This window comes from Rhineura floridana, chromosome 4, assembly GCF_030035675.1.
Source record: "Rhineura floridana isolate rRhiFlo1 chromosome 4, rRhiFlo1.hap2, whole genome shotgun sequence".
In the NCBI taxonomy this organism is placed as follows: Eukaryota; Metazoa; Chordata; class Lepidosauria; order Squamata; family Rhineuridae; genus Rhineura; species Rhineura floridana.
This window is the reverse complement of record NC_084483.1, coordinates 117,548,657-117,565,486: the sequence shown is the minus strand read 5'-3', so window position 1 is coordinate 117,565,486 and position 16,830 is coordinate 117,548,657. Positions and strand designations below refer to the sequence as shown.

The 16,830-nt window shown below is 41.7% G+C and overlaps 1 protein-coding gene across 12 annotated transcripts in view; it reads left to right on the top strand.

Annotated features, from left to right (window-relative positions):
* Positions 1-16,830, top strand: part of SYNE1 (spectrin repeat containing nuclear envelope protein 1) — a 598,390-nt gene that overhangs the window by 499,967 nt on the left and 81,593 nt on the right. For 11 of the 12 annotated variants that reach the window (XM_061624165.1, XM_061624156.1, XM_061624155.1 and 8 more), the window contains 3 exons: positions 5,599-5,754; positions 8,970-9,128; positions 9,456-9,622. In XM_061624165.1, the coding sequence (XP_061480149.1) occupies positions 5,599-5,754; positions 8,970-9,128; positions 9,456-9,622 (482 nt within the window). Of the gene's footprint in view, positions 1-5,598; positions 5,755-8,969; positions 9,129-9,455; positions 9,623-15,781; positions 15,958-16,830 lie in introns of those variants that run through there. The other variant, XM_061624164.1, reaches the window with a different exon arrangement.

The window sequence follows — 16,830 nt, the reverse complement described above, 5'->3', positions numbered from 1 at the left end:
AGACCCGCAACGTGGTTGCCCCATGGGGAAAACAACCTGCAAATCAGAAAAACCAGAGAAGAGGCCAAGCCTCTCCCGCCCAAACCAGGAGCAGCTCTACCACCGTTACCCAGACAGGCCTTGGGGCCTTCATTCGTGCTGAATGTTCAGACAGAGACAGCCATGGCCAGCCCCTCTTTCAGCAGGCTGGAGGTGGCTGAGGCAATTAATGTAGTGGGCAGGGTGGCTTAAGACGGCACAGCGCCCATGGCTTGCAGACAGACAGACCGGCCAGGCCAGGCAAGGGTCTGATGATCATAATGCAGATGAGGGGAGGGACTCACACAGCACTGCCTTCAGGACTCGAAGAGACCAAGAGTCGCTGTCTGAGGAAGAAGGCATACAAGCCCATCCTGGCTTGGACTCGTTTTTTTCTAACAGATCCTCGCCTGAGGATTTCATGGGATTTACAGACATGTCAGCATCTTCCCAAACCATTCATGTGACAGAAGGGGAAGGATCTCAGCCCCCCCTTCCTCCCCTACACACCAATTGCTAGGGGGGCATGTCATCCCTGTTGTGCACATACTCAGCCTCTTCAACTACATCTATCTGCTCACATGCTGCAACAATTAAAAGATCAACTCAGGGATTCCCTCTTAGTGGACTTGGCCAGGGATCTCTCTGGCATGGCATCGTCTATGCAGCACCCCCTAGGGACACATGGAGGGCAGGGGTCTTCGTCAGTCATTCCATCATCAAACCCACAGCCTCCTCCATCACACAATTCACCTGACCCTTACGCTGCCACCCAAGGTTCAACCTACAGAGGAGACACCTGTTGACCCAGACAATGAACTGATTGTCTTAGACAAAGAAGACTGGAGTGGGGAGTCGGAACCGGAAGAGATTTCAACCAGCAGAATTTCCCAAGAGTCCCATTTTCTCCCCCTCTTGTGCAAGGCAATGGAGGACCTCAGCTTACACTCCCCTGAAGACCCTCTGGTTCCTTCCACATCCAGGATCTCAACAGTGTGTCCAGACCCAAAACCTTCATTACTGCCTAAAGTGATCAAATCCGAGTTTGATGTCCCATTACAGTTCAAGAAGTCGGTGGCAACCTCTAACAAATTCTATACACTGGAAAAACAGATTATGAACCAGGTAAAAGTCCCGCTAGTAGACGTGCCCATAGTTAATTTTCTAAATCCATCCTTGAATCCTAAACACTCAGATGCTCACCTCAAGGATGTGACAGAACATAAACTGGACCAGGGCCTCAGAAGGGTACATGAGGCTAGTGCGCTTTCCATCAGAGCAGCAGCAGCATCTTCTGCCTTTGCAAGAGCTTCTCTTTTATGGCTAGAAGACCAAGAAGATGGCCCACAACAGGACACTGCCAGAACATGCAAGTCCTTGTTAAAGTTTTCTCGGGCAGTGACCTTCATAGCAGATGCATCCATGGATGCCATGCAACTTGCGGCAAGGTCATTAGCAGCGGGCGTCTTCACTCGTAGAACCCTATGGCCACATCACTGGGAAGTAGATGCCACAGCTCACTCTAACCTTGCTTCAGAACCCTATGTGGGAGGTAAGTTATTTGGCAATGAAGCCCTAGCAGCGTCTTAGAATCCAAGGACAAGAAAAAATCTATGCCCTCTTCCAGGAAGAGAGAGGACAGAAAGCTGTTTTGAAGAGCCTTTCACCCATATTCACAGTCACAGTCCTTTCGGAGCTCTAGGACATCGGGACAAACTAGGGACACCTGGACCAATCACCCCTTCTGGTATAGACAATGTCCGCAGACATAGGGCCAACCACACATTCCCAATAGACCTGGGTTCGGAACCCAGGCATGAGGGAACAAACATCAGTTCTGACACCAGCATCCCTCCGGTGGAAGGCTGCCTCCAATGCTTTGCTCAGCAGTGGAGGGACACATCTTCAGACCAGTGGGTATTACGCACCCTCAGAAATGGCTTGAGGTTGGAATTTACATCCCTTCCTGGCAAGATTCGTCTCATCTCCTCTCTTGGTGGCTCAAGACAAAAGAGCAAGGACCTTTAAAGCAATTTCCCATCTGCTCCAAATATCAGCAATAGATCCCGTCCCGACTGGAGGGATTTTTGGGAAATTACTCAATATTCTTTACAGTTGTGAAAAAAGATGGGTAGTTCAGGGTGGTACTCGGTCTCAAGAACCTGAACAAATACATACAATACCACAAGTTCCACATGGACACCTTGCTCTCAATCAAGGAGGCACTGAGAAAAGGGGACTTCCTCTCCCCAATCGACTTGAAGGAGGGCTACCTCGATGTTCCCATCTCCCCCCCCCACAGAAGCTACCTCACGTTCACAGTGGGGAATGACCATTTTCAATACAGGTCCATGCCCTTCAGCCTGTCTTCTTCCCCCAGGGTATTCACGAAGATCGTGATTGCCCTGGTGGCACACCTCAGGACGCAGGGAGTCCACATATTTCCTTACCTAGACAACTTTCTCATTTGGTCCCCATTGCTAAGCAAGGCCTGGGAAGATCTTCACAGGCTTGCCTGAAGGATCACAGCTTCCTAATCAACCAAACTAAGAGCCACTTAGTTCCTACCCATCACATTGTACATCTGTGGGCCACTATAGACTCACAACAGGGGATAATGTGGCTGGCACAAGACAGAATCAACAAGATATGCGCTGTGGTATTACATCTTATGACTTCCCCATCAGCAGACCTGATGCAGCTGGCCTCAGTCCTGGGATTGATGGTAGCATCATTCCAAATGACTCCTTGGGCACGTCATCACTCTTGCCCCCTGCAGTGGGCGCTATTGCCTTTCCAGAGCGAGATAGCAGCCAGGTAGCACCAGAAAGTGTTACTGTCACCTGCGGTTCGTCAGTCCTTGATGTGGTGGGCACACGAACCCAACCTACTCAAGGGAGTGCCATTCCGGGACCCCCCGCGTATAGTGATCATGTCGGATGCCAGCCTATCAGGCTGCGGCGCCATTTGCAATGGCCAGATAGTGCAAGGAACATGGTCTCCGCAGGAATCCAGGCTCCCAATCAATTTACTGGAACTTCAGGCGATCCGCCTGGCAATGACACACTTCACATGTGCCAGATGACTGGGGGTGGTGCTCGTGAGGACAGACAACGTGTCCTCCAAATCTCATTTGAACCGTCAGGGGGGCACGCACTCTCACCTTCTCCAGAGAGAAGCTTCACTCATCTTCCAGTGGGCAGAAGAATATTTGGAGTCACTTACGGCGGAATTCCTCAGAGGGGAGGACAACAGTCAAGTTGTTGAGTTGGGAGAAAATACATCAGGGGGAATGGAAGCTACATCCTCTGGCCTTTCAGGTGATACTGGCACGCTTTGGCACAATCAAAGTAGATCTTTTCACCTCCAGCCTCAACCACCAGGTAAAGAGGTTCTTCGCCAGGCATGCAACACTGGAGGCAGAAGGAATGGATGCTCTCATGGCTCAATGGCCTCCAGGTCAGTTATACGCCTTTCCGCCTCTTCTGATCTTCCCCAAAGTAATCCAGAAAATCCGAGCCAAACAGGCAAGTGTTCTGCTGGTAGCACCTTGGTGGCCAAGGAGACCTTGGTTTCCAGAACTCATCGACCTATCCGTCGATCCTCCATGGCGAATTCCTCTCGGACGATCCGTTGTTGCAGGGACGATTTCTCCATCCGGATCCCGGCTGGCTGACTCTTCATGTTTGGAAATTGAACGGCAATGTCTCTTGAAGAGAGGCATTCCGATGCAAGTAGTGGAGACAATAATGGCCTCCAGACGCCCTTCCAGCATTCGAATATATGAGGCCACATGGAAAGCCTTCTTGTCTGGGACGCAGAAACTAGGCATAAATCCAAGTAAAGCAGGTATTAAAGAGATCCTCTCATTCCTACAGGAGGGTTTAACAATGGGACTCAGACCAAACACATGGAGATGCCATGCTTCAACTTTGTCGTCAATCCTATCTATGTTCCCTGAAAAACCATTGGGTTCTCACCCGTTTCTGAAGCGTTTCCTTCAGGGGACAACGATATCAGCACCACCTACTGTCCATCGCTTCCCAACTTGGGACCTGCACAAAGTCTTAATGGCCCTGCAGAATCCTCCCTTCGAGCCATTAAGTCAAGTATCTCTCTATTTGCTATCCTTTAAAGTCCTGTTCCTTGTGGCCATTACTTCGTCCTGTCACATGTCTAAGTTGAATGCCCTCTCTGTAGATAAGAATTTCTGTGTTTTTCATAAGGATAGGGTAGTACTTCGTACTCCCCCTTCCTTTTGTCCTAAGGTTCTATCTACCTTTCACTGTCAACAAGAGTTCGTGCTCCCTTCCTTCTGTCTTAAGCCTGTGCACCTCACAGAAAAGGCAAGGCACTCACTGGACGTGAGAAAAGCTTTAAAAGTATATATCTCCAAAACTAAACCCTTTCACAAGACAGATAGTTCATTTGTTTTGTTTCATCCAGCTTCACTGGGTAACAAAGTTTCAACCTCCACCCTAGCTAGGTGAATCAGATCATGTTTACCTTGGCATATGCTTCGCTGCGGCTTGTGCAACCAGCCAGGATAATGGCTCACTCCACTAGGGCAGCAGCCACAACAGCAGCATTCTTGCAAAATGCTTCACTGACGGAGATCTGTAGAGTGGCCACATGGGCCACTCCCAATATGTTTATTAGAAATAACAAGATTAACACGTATGCGTCCGCATACTGCTTCCATGGAAGTTGCTGCAGGAACTGGGTGGCGAATACAGTCAGACAGGCTCAGAATTGTTACTATGATGAGTGAAGTAATTTGAACAATAATAATACTATAGAAAACACTCTTCACACTTTCTAATTCAGTTTTGCTGTTGTTGTTATGTGCCTTCAAGTCGTCAGCGACCTCCAAGAGCATCTGTCATGAACCAAGTAGATTATGAATATTGCAGGACTCATTAGCTTTTGGGAGAAGAGTGCTACAGCATGTCCTCTCCGACTATTAATGAGTACAGCCCAGCAATATTCCAACTCTACACGGGTCAACTTTGGTTTGCCCCACCTGATATAATTTTTCCATGCACAGGAGAAGAGACTTTTGGTCTCACAGTGAAAACGATCTTCGCTGTGCATGTCAAAGATGATATCAGGGCCACTCCCTAGGAGGGCTGGGCTGCAATCATGGGTACCTTGTAGGCCTCCAGCAGAGAGTGTATGAGTGCTGTTGCCTTTCATTATATGTTGTGCTTCCTGTCACTGCTCTCACCATTAGTTAGTTTATCATCAAGAACTAAGCTGGGAGCTACACATAACAGGAAGTTCCTGCAAAAATCAACAGTGGTCTTCTGCCTTCAGCCACTAGATGGAGCTTCCTACCCACCTGATATAATCTTTGACATGCACAGAGAAGACCAATGCTAAGACCAAAAGTCTCTTTTATTTATGGGGGGAAACTTTGGATAACTATTTTTATTGCATTATAATGATTTTATTTTAATTTTTGGAAAACTGTTTCACTTCTATAGTATTGTGTAAAATTATCAAAAGCAAATAATAACTGAAAAAATGTGTATTTATCAAATATCCTGCAGCTTCTTAGAATTTCTTTTGCAAATCTAGGAACTAGAGAGGGATGCTGAGGGATGGACAGATGATCTTGCCCACCTGACTCTGTTAAAGGAGACTCTGTGCACTTATATCAGTGCAGATGATATCTCAGTTCTCAGTGAGCGCATTGAACTGCTGCACCGACAATGGGAAGAGCTGTGTCACCAGGTAAAACAATATAACTAATGGGGGGAAAATGAAAAACAGAGTACCCCTCCCCCCCAAAAAAATTAGGTCAGTTTGAGTTGCACCAAACCTTAGGCCAGAATAGACATATAATATAATGTATAATATGAGAGAATAGAGATATTATGATGTGGGGAATCTGGGTTCAAATCTCGTGCTCAACTATGAAACTCTCTAAGTAACCTTGATATGGTTCCCTGAGCCGCTTGGAGGAAAGCTGATATATGAGAAATAAAGAAATGTAATCTGGTTGATTGGAGGGCTTATAAAGTTGTCTGAGACACAAATGGAGTTCTGTATGGACTTGTTTGCATAGTATGACACTGTGAATAGGCAGTGGACCTATCCTAAAATTGATTCCCCAATCACATGTATTTCCCCAAATACACACACCTTCCTCCCCACCTATTCCCTTTCTGTATGTTTGTGTGTCTGTTGTTCTGATTAGCATAGCAGTTCTGTTGAAATTGTTCAAAAATAAATAAATTTTAAAAACACAAATTGAGCTTACACATATATACTACTTTTGTAATAGAAAGCTCTGAAGCATAGCAGCATATAGAGCAGATTATTAGCTGAGACTTCAATTTTGATTGGAAAACAGCATCATTGAAAAAACTCTTAATACATCCATATCAAAACTTGCAGTGCCATATGGCAGCCAGTAGGAAGTTACAGGCAGTTGTACTGGTCCAAGAAGCCTGCAACTTTATTCATTCAATGAGAAACATAAGAATTACCATGCTGTGAGCAATGGCTTACCAGCCTTTTGTCATCTGATAGTTATACTATATGCTAGAGGGGAATTTACAAGCAGGTTGCTAGAAACATATTTTTGCCAATACTAGGGTTTGAAGAACCACAAAAGGAAATGTGGTATCATTTGTATCTTAGTTTAAAGTATACAAAGCCAGCAAGTAGGGGGTTGCAGTCATTTTGTAAGTATTTAGTTCCTCAGTAGAGATACTTATATAAACTCAGAAGGAACTACACTTATAGAAAAGAAGAAACAGCTGCAGTAAGTAGGATGCTGTTGGATTGTCATCATGCAATTGTCTTGAAAAATAGCCGGGCATATGAGTGCATTTTCTCTCAAGGTCCTGTTTGCATCTGCTTAATCTTCTTTTGGTCTACATTTTAAGATCAAAACAGAGTAATTATTGTTTCATATTCAGGGATTTTTTTTAAGCAGACTATTGTTTTCCTCCTGTACTGTCTTGCCAAGACTTACTGCTTACTGCTTTTTTTATGTCATCCTTCAGGTCTTTAGATATGTTGGATAGATAAGGGCAAACAAATGTCTGAATCAGCCATAAAAAAAAAGTCTGAGTCATCCATGGAACTTGTGGCCAGTGTTCATATTGCTTATATATAATTGCATATAATCTGATTCCAGTGTGGCTAAATCTATGATTTTAGTAGTCTATTGTCCTTGCGCAACTAGCATTTAAAATGCCAGTTAGGCAAAGATAGAAGAAATTAGCAGTATAAGCGGCAAAAGTATTTCAGTCTAGATTTGCAGTGGACTAAAGTATGCCTTGGGTCTCATTTCACTCTGAAGACCACTTCACACATCAAATGTTAAGATAATATGTAAATGTACTGCCTTCAAGTCGATTCCGACTTATGGTGACCCTATTAATAGGGTTTTCATGAGGCTGAGAGGCAGTGACTGGCCCAAGGTCACCCAGTGAGCTTCATGACTATGTGGGGATTCGAACCCTAGTCTCCCAGGTAACTGCTATTTCACAAGGGGACCTGAAATCATACTTTTTAAAAAAACCACATTAATATAGTTGTTGTTTTAAAGTATGATTTCAGGTCCCCTTGTGAAATAGCAGTTCTCTGTTTAGTGTTAACTCAAGGCAAACCTTGATTGTCCTTCTATATTTATTTGTTTATTTGTGTTTATTTATTTACTTGCCTTACCACATATCTGACCACTTGACCGCTTCCATCTGCGGAACTGGCACTATTACAGGTGCCACATAATACTCATTCCACACTTGTAAGAAATCAATCTTTAGTGTGGCGGCATCTATTCTGTGGAACTTCCTGCCTGTTGACATCATGCAGGCACCTTTCCTGTACTCTTTTTGATGCCTACTTAAGACATTTTTGCTTAGGTAAGCCTATCCAGACACAGACTTTTTAGCTTACTGTTAATTTTGTCTTTTACATGTTTTAATTACTTGTTTTAACTGATAAGTGTATATAAAACAATATAAAATAATTATCAGTAATGCACATATAAAATCAACAAATATTAAAAACAAATATACATAACTAAATTATGTGTTTGGATAGGGTTACTGAAATAAAAAACCAGGCATCTAAAACAGTATAGCAAGGCTGCCTGCCTAATGTTAATAGGCAGGGAGTTCCAAAGCATAGGTGTTGCCACACTGAAAAAAATGACTCCTTACAGATGTGGAATGAACATAATATAGCACTTATAGAAATGAAAGATCCCTAGAACAAAGCAGCAGAGTAGACATATATGGAGCAAAGTGATCCTTTAAGTAAGCTGATCTCAAGCATTTGTATAAATCTCTCTCAGGGGCAGTTAACTTGTCTAGGGCAGACTACACAGACACCTGGTTCGTGTCTGACCATACAAGGAGCACCTGTTTTCTAGAAGCAACAGGTAATCCTAGACTCACGCACTGCGCCACTCATCTCTCTGTGCAAACTAATGGTGTGCCTCAGTATCCTATTTGAACTTCAGGAAGGTTCTCACTTTCAGCTTCTATGGGGATGTCAACACACCTAGGACTGTAGAGCAGATTCTGCACAGCAGAGGTTCTTAACCTGTGGTCTTCAGGAGGTCCATGAACCAGGCACACACAAAAAATCACTTTTCCTATTTATTTATTTATGGGGGTACATAGCATTCATCAGATTCTCAAAGGTTTCCATGACCCACAAAAGTTTAAGAACTGCTGTGCAGAATACTGTAAACTACAGCTCAGCCTTGTGACTTTCAGTATTTGAAGATGCCCTCCTACCTTAAGTGGGATTTGACCCAGAAGTGTCCTGAGATTAACAGTAACCATTAAGCTTTAAAGGAGTTGTGAAAAGTTATGGGTGCACTTCTCATTTAACTTCAGAAACATCCATGCTGCAGTGTTGGAGTTATAGCTCAAAGTCTCTGTTTTTGTAGCAAACTGACTTTTTCCTCCTGCACATGTGTTAAGGTTTCTTTGAGACGGCAGCAGGTGAGCGAGAGGCTGAATGAATGGGCAATCTTCAGTGAGAAGAACAAAGAGCTCTGTGAATGGTTGACACAAATGGAGAGTAAAGTTTCCCAGAATGGAGATATCCTCATTGAAGAAATGATAGAAAAACTCAAAAAGGTACAGAGCTTCTCTGATTTTCTCTTTGTAGACCTTTCTACAAATATCAGTTTATCAGAGCTGGGATATGCTTAGACAGCTATATTAAGTTTGATAAACACTTGGATATAATCTAATGGAACAATTTGTGTTCGTGTTCTTGTTAGGCCATTATCTCCGGCAAACAGCTTCAAAATTGTAGAGAACATTGGTTTTAGATATGATTTACATCATCTGCAAGTCTTTGTTGAACTTGTCCCAAACAAGCATTACAAAGTGCCTGTTTTATTATTGTCCTAAGTAGGAGGGTGTTATGCATAAGCTCTCTGATCTCTCTCTGTCATCCAGGATTATCAAGATGAAATTGCAGTTGCCCAAGAGAATAAAATCCAGCTCCAGCAAATGGGAGAGCGACTTGCTAAAGCAAGCCAGGAAAGCAAAGCTTTGGAGATTGAATATAAACTTGGCAAGGTCAATGACAGGTGGCAGCATCTTCTAGATCTCATAGCAGCCAGGTAAAATAGATGAATTATTTCTGTTGAGCATCACAACAGGCTAAACACAGACTTGAAACTACCTTAATCATCATCACTCTTACTCACTGTCCTTTCTTGTATTTAACCTTCATGATCCATAGTAATTGACAATGTCTGTGTTCATTCTGAAGCCCAGCAAGTTGATACTGTCACTCAACCTGTGACTGCATATATTTGAAGAGTATTTAGGCTGCTTTCAGGCTGTCACTACTTTGCAGGTATGATTCAATTGTATACCTGCAAATGTAGGTTACACAATTAAAGTGGATCTGGTGACATTGGGCAGAATAAACAGCAACTTTATATAGGTTTCACACAAACTTGGTGCAAATAAATCAGTTTGAATGTTCAAAAAACAGGAAGAGCCCGCACGCCTAAGAGATAATTTACCAGTTTCACCTTGCACGTTAGTATATTGTATTAGCTAACCTGTCTGAACTCCATTTTCACGAAGATAGCACTTTTGTCCTTCAGTGTCCCATAGTTCTAGGACTTTTATGTGATAGGAATTCCCTCCCCTTAAATATTATTAGGCAGGCGCCATCTCTGCTATCTTTTTGGTTGCTTTTGAATACTTTCCTCTTTCAACAAGCCTTTTAAGTTGAGACCTATCCCAGTCTGCTTCTGTGTTAGAATTGCTTTTAATATGTTTTTTTAATAATATGTTTTTAACCCTTTTTTTAAAAAAATATGTTTTTAAAGCTTTTTTAAAAAATGTTTTAACATTGTTTTGTTTTAATGTATTTAAGGGTTTTTTTATGATGTTTTAAAGTGTTTTTAGCACTTCTGTTTGCCGCCCTGGGCTCCTGCTGGGAGGAAGGGCGGGATATAAATCAAATAATAAATAAATAAAGAAAAAATTAAAAAATAGGAAGCCCAACTGATTTAACTGAAACTCATGGACAATTTACAAATTACAGTGTGTGTGTACATGCAGCAATCTAGGCATGTGTAAGATGAGAGCACATTCAAGTCTACATATGTGGGACATATGTTAATTCCTACATGAAGACGTAAGAGGTGAAATGTGCTAATTTTAAGTTCTCCCAAGTCAGCTAACATTCGTTACATTTAAGTACTTTTCCCAAGGAGCTAGCATATATGGTTTCATACCAATTTATTCTTATCAGTTTGTCTTCACAACAACTCGTGTGAAGTAAGGTAGACTCAGAGATGGTGACTGGCTCAAAGTAACCAAAGTAACTTCATGACTGAGTGTGAGTTTGAATCCAGGTTTCCCTAGTCCAGCATTCTGAGTAACATTACACCATGCTGGTTCTTCCGCCCAAAATCAAATGGTTTTTAAATTTATTGGTTATTAGATTCAGAACAAGTCAACAAAATGTTGAAGTATATTTTCACATCTTAATAGGAGTGCTCCTGTACAAGTGGCCAGCCAGCTAGCCAGCTGTACCCTCCTTCAGCAGGCCATTCCACCACCACCCTCCTATTTTCCAAATGACATTCAACTTTCAATGGCTACTGAACATGCTCTATCTTCTTTTGGCTGTCCGCCCCCCACCCCTTAGGGTTGTTTTTGTTTTTAGATTTTTTTTTTGTATTTTTTGTACTTCCATTAATTTCAGAGTCTTGACAGGCTGAAACACTGGGCTGAAACCAACATGATGAAATTCAGCAAAGATAAATGTAAAAGATTGCATTTAGGTCCAAATCAAAGGCACAGGTATAGGCTGCAGCACATGTGAAAGGGATCTAGGCTTCTTAGCTGATCACAAGTTGAACATGAGCCAGCAGTGCAATGCATTAAAAAACTAATGCAATGTTCAGCTGCTTTAACAGAGACATACTGTCCCAGATCATGGAAAGGAATTGTTTTGCTCTATTCTGCACTGATCAGACCACAGCTCCTATGTCCATTTATGGGATTTAAGAAGGGCATTGACAAGCTGATGTCCAGAGGAGGATGACCAGGATGGTGCTGGGTATGGAATTCAAGTTCTATGAGAAACACTCAAAGGAGATTGACATGTTTACCCTATTTAAAAAAAGGTTAAGGAAAGACATAATAGCAATCTTCAAATATCTAAAGGTTTGGTTGCCATGCCAAAGATGGAGCAGACTGGTTCTCTCTTGCTCCAGAGGGCAAGATGAGAACCAATGGGTGGAAACTATAGAGTGGTAGATTTTAGCTGCTAAACAGTAGGAAAAACATCCTTATGGTAAGAGCTGGTTGACATACTGCTTCAAGAGGTGGTGGGCTTAAATATCTTTACTGGAGGTATTTAAGCAGAGGATGGACAGCCATCTGACAAAGTTGCTGTAGTTGCATCCTGCCTTGATTAGTGGGTTGGACTCAATATTTCCAAGCATGCAGTCAGCAGTTTACCTCAGGCAGTACTTTGGCTGTCAGTGATCTGGATCCTTGCCTTATGCTATGACAAACTCTGTAAGCTGTTCCTCCAGCTGGTGCTCTCCAGATGCTTTGAATTCCTACTCTTGTCACCTAGCATGGCCAATACTTAGGGATGATGGGTTTTGGTTCATCTGGTGGGTACCATATTGGCAAATGCAACTAAAGCCAATAAATGTTGTGGGCCATTTTTAACCCATTTGCTGTCCTGTTCTGCTCTACTCTGTGCTACAAGTGCAAGTAGCAAATGTTTGTAATTCTGAAGTTTCTGCGATATTTCTGGTTTTATAGTAGCATTTAACTATTATGTTTGCCTTATATTCTTTTAAATTTCTCTGTTTGTTTTGGGTTGTATCTGACTTGTTTATTTATTTATTATTACATTTATATTCCACCTTTCTTCCAAAGAGCTAAAGGTGGTGTACATGGTTCTCCCAGCTCTCCATTATATCCTTACAACAACCTTGTGAGGTAGATTTGACTGAGAGAATGTGACTGCTCCAAGGTCTCCCAGCAAACTTAGTTTTGATTTGAACCTGGTCTTCCAGGTCCTAGTAGTCATACACAGACATAAGTTAGACATGACTAAGAAGTCCACTGATTTCAGTGGATCTACTCTGAGTATGACCTAGTCAGATACCATCCCCAATGGTTTACTGGATAACTCCTATTTTGTTGTGTCAATTGTTTCAGTTAAAAAAAAATCTTATGTAAAGGTTTGGGTTTTTTTTTCTTTGCAGCTACCAATGCACACAATTAGACTCATTATAACAGGAAGTGGTACTAGTTGGTTACTCAGGATGTGGTTTTTTTATAGGCAAATAGTAAGATGGAAACAGAGTTAGAGCTGTACATGAATTATGAAATCATTTTTGTTTAATTTTGATACATGCAGATTCCTATAAAAAGCAGTACTTGCTCTGGATAGGAAGTCCACTGCCATTTTTATCTCTAAAGTATCCTGCTTAGGATACTTTCTAATGCATTCCTAATGCAACCAAGTGAGTTGTTTGTGTGAAGCTATTTGGCCTAAGCAGCTTTCTCCCAAATGGTTTGCCTGATTTCAACTATGTCATTAAAGTGCAACAGTGGAACTCATGCTATTTTCTTTTCTTTGTAGTAGCACATTTAGAAAACTGTGGTAAAGGATGGTGTTGAAAAGTAATTAATTACAATGTGGCACTCACTTAAAAATAGGGGTGGGCAAGTATTCCGCTGAATTCGGATTTAGCACTGGATTTTTCAATGGTCAGCATATTCTCCATTTTTGCGGAGCGATCCTGTTTGCTCTGAACTTCAGCGAGTTTACACCAACACCAGATTTCTCACCCTCAAATATTCCCGCAAATATATTGTTCTTTTACTGATTTTATTCACAGCACAGCAGTACAGCTCTCTCTCTGCCATCCTCCCTCCACTTGAATAATCCAAGCTCCAAGCCGGAGGAAGCAAAGCAAGCCTAGCCCTAGAGAGTCTGTAGAGAATCCTTAACATGGCAGAGTCTCTCTTGCCTTACCTTCTAACCTCTATAGTGTAAACAATTAAAAAGCAAGCCTAGAGACTAGAGAGTCTCACCAATGTTAAGGACTCTAGGCTTGCCTAGGAAGAGGTATGGGGTGGAGGGGCACTGAAAGTTTCTTTCCTCCTTTCCTTTCTAAAAGGAAAACAACTGGTCTGTTTGTTAACATGAAAACTGACCAGGCTCAGACACAGGAGAGGAAGTGGCAAAGCCACCTTTTTTTCCTTTATCAATTTTTCCTTTCATGTTGATGTTTCCTTTCAAAATTTCAATATTACCATCAATATTTTGAGAGAGAGAAAAATGGGACCAGTAAATGCAGCAGATAGTGGACAAAGAACAAACTCGAATCGATATTTCCTGTTAGGTAAATGGAATGTTTTCGAAGCAGCACCAGCCAATGGATCCCATCCCTATTTAAAAAGCTTAAATGAAACTTCTGCACTACATCAGAAAATTATTTAACTGTTAGTGCTAATTATTTGCTTCTGGTCCTAGCTCCTGTTTTCTTTGTCTGTGTGGGTGGGGAAAGTAGGAGGGGTTGAGAAACATAATACCCCTCGTATATAACCCTGGAGTTCTCTTCAGCAGCATTGGAGAAGCACTGATCTGCCTTCATGAGATCCCCAATGGTGGCAGCAGCATTTTTTTCAAGGAAGTAGTCAGGTTTTCCCCACTTAGCCTTTGTTGTCCACTTCCCTAGGCCAAGAAGGCTAGAATGTAGATGAGAACTGTTGTGTCAGCAATGAGGTAGCTGAGACTGGGAGCTTATATAGGCACTAAAGGCTCCACTACTTCCTAGCTGATCCAAACAGGTATTCCCACGTGCTTCCCTCTCATCCCACACAGGCCTACATGCAGCTACCCAGGCACTTTGGTACATTCTCTAAAACTCCTGCCTGGTATCTGGGGCAGGAATATTGGCTCTTCAAAGTCCCTGGCAGTGTAGAAATCTGCTGGAGGGTCCTGCTTCCCTTGCCCCTCATCTGAGGAGGCATCGGCTTCAAGGTCTGATCAGGAAAGAACTCTAACAATTGTCCCCAAATATAGGCCTTAAGTTTCTCCATGGGAATGAATGACAGCCATTCATCATATCTAGAGAAGAAAATAGAGACCTCCACTCAGGGACTCCCCTGGGTAGACCTATTCAGGTGTATGATGCATATTTTGTCACTCTCAACTATGGCCCACATTATAGCCTGGTTATTTTGTCTCATGGAGCTTAGTAGGAGACTCAGTAAGCCAACTTGTATCAGTGCACCTTACTCCTTCATTGGAGAGGCACACCAAGCTTAAAAAGAGACTTGAAAGATCAGACTAAATGAACATTAGTCTTCCATCCTGATTCCAACAGATAGCATCTTGGACAGCTCCTTGAAAGTTTGCACTAAAACCCAGAGCAGATTCCACTCTCCCACTAACATGGAGCCGCTAGCCACCACTGTCAGTACTACAGCAGAGCTAAGAGATTGTAAAGCAATATACATCTTCCTCAGGCTCTTAAAATGCAATATCCTTGACTTGGCTTTAATTAATATATAGGTAGCTCTTACTTTGTCTTTGCTCTGGTGATTAATTCACCTGGCTACCAACCATTTTGTTGAAAGACGAGGAAAAAAATACATTCAGAAAAAATAAAGAAATTGACTATGCTTTTCCCACAAAAAATATAGGGTCCACGCCTATCGTTGTTAATCACATTTTAATGGAACATTGCTTAACTTTGGAAGGTTTGTGCCGCAGTATATTATTCTTTGTAAAATGGTTAATCAGGAATATTTTTATAACTATTGCTTGTAAATATTTCTAATTTCTTTTTTATCTTTACTCAAGCTGCAGTAATCTTATACTTTTCAACTGTATGTTTTCTTTTTTTCTTTTCCCTTACTATTTTTGTCTCCTTTTTTTAATCCTTTGCCTCTTATAGTCCAGAAGGAATTCTGTCCCTTATTAAAAATGGCCCACATACTACCCACCAAAACAAACAAGCACAAAACCCATGGCTTTGTTTACAACAACCATACACATTTTTCCCTGGACTGTTGGACAGTTGAGTCTACAACTGTTCAGAGTCTACATTGGAGGCTTTTCTTCTTCTTCCCTCCCCCATTCATGGCCTACATTCCAGGAGATCACCCTGGCACATGTTGATGAATGTAAGTTTTATTTAGAAACATGACCACTTGTCACAGCTTAGTCTCATATTATCAGGCAGCGTCTTACTAACATTTGTTTGGAGTGTGAGCATTTTATGTGCGTGCATGGTACTCTGTGTGGCACACTCTTAGAAGTTTTTGGACTGAATGTTCTTAATTTTGTACTGGGAAGTTTAATGCTGGTGTTGGTGGATTTGTGTGTCGTGAAGATGGCAGATGACCGCAGTATGGATTCAGACCTCCCTGACTGCAATTGTGATATAACAAGGCATGTGAACATTTTAATTCATTTTTTTTTGTATTTCTTTTCCTGTTTTAAATCTTTTCCATATTGAATAAGTATCTAAATGGGTGCTAAGTGCTGATAAACAGATTTGGAAACAGACTTCCTGGTTGGAGGAGTGACTTGCTCAGTGAAACTGTACACCTGATTTTACTGTCATACGTTACACATGAGACAGCAGAAAATGCATTTGACTTCACAGACTTCTGTGTGCTGTAAATGAGGCATAGAAAAGAGCTGACATAGGAATTGGTTTTACAGAAGTATTTCAAGCAGTATGCACTTTATGAGCCTTGCTATCAGCATTCTGGATTTAGTTTAAACCACCAAAGACTATCTAGCTATACAGAATATGGGATGTGTTAGTGCTTTCCTACAAGAATTTTATAGAATGAAACTGCATCAGAACTGCAATACAGCCCTATCCTAACAGCTTTCTCTCTCTCTTGCTCCCTCTCTCTCTCTTTATGTTCTAGAGTGCTTTTTTCTGAACACAACTTGTTCCATTTTTTAAAAAAGCCATCGTAACACTTGTATGATTATACCTTGTAGAATTGAAAGAAAGCTGGGAAGGCTTTTCTGAAAGAACTTTATAATGATTTTTTTAAGTGTAAGTTATTATTAGAAGCCAGCTGTCTGACTTAATCATAGTCATGACTTCATGATACACTGTAGTGCACTTGAATCATAGTAAATGTATGTTTAGTATTATAACACATTTTAAGACATGTATTAGTCTGAAAAGATTTTTTCATAGTATTTAATGGTACCAACAAATTCTGTATACACGCATTCTTAAAAAGTTATATAAAACTGTTAGCATATTTATTATGTAATTAGTTAACCTAATACAAATAT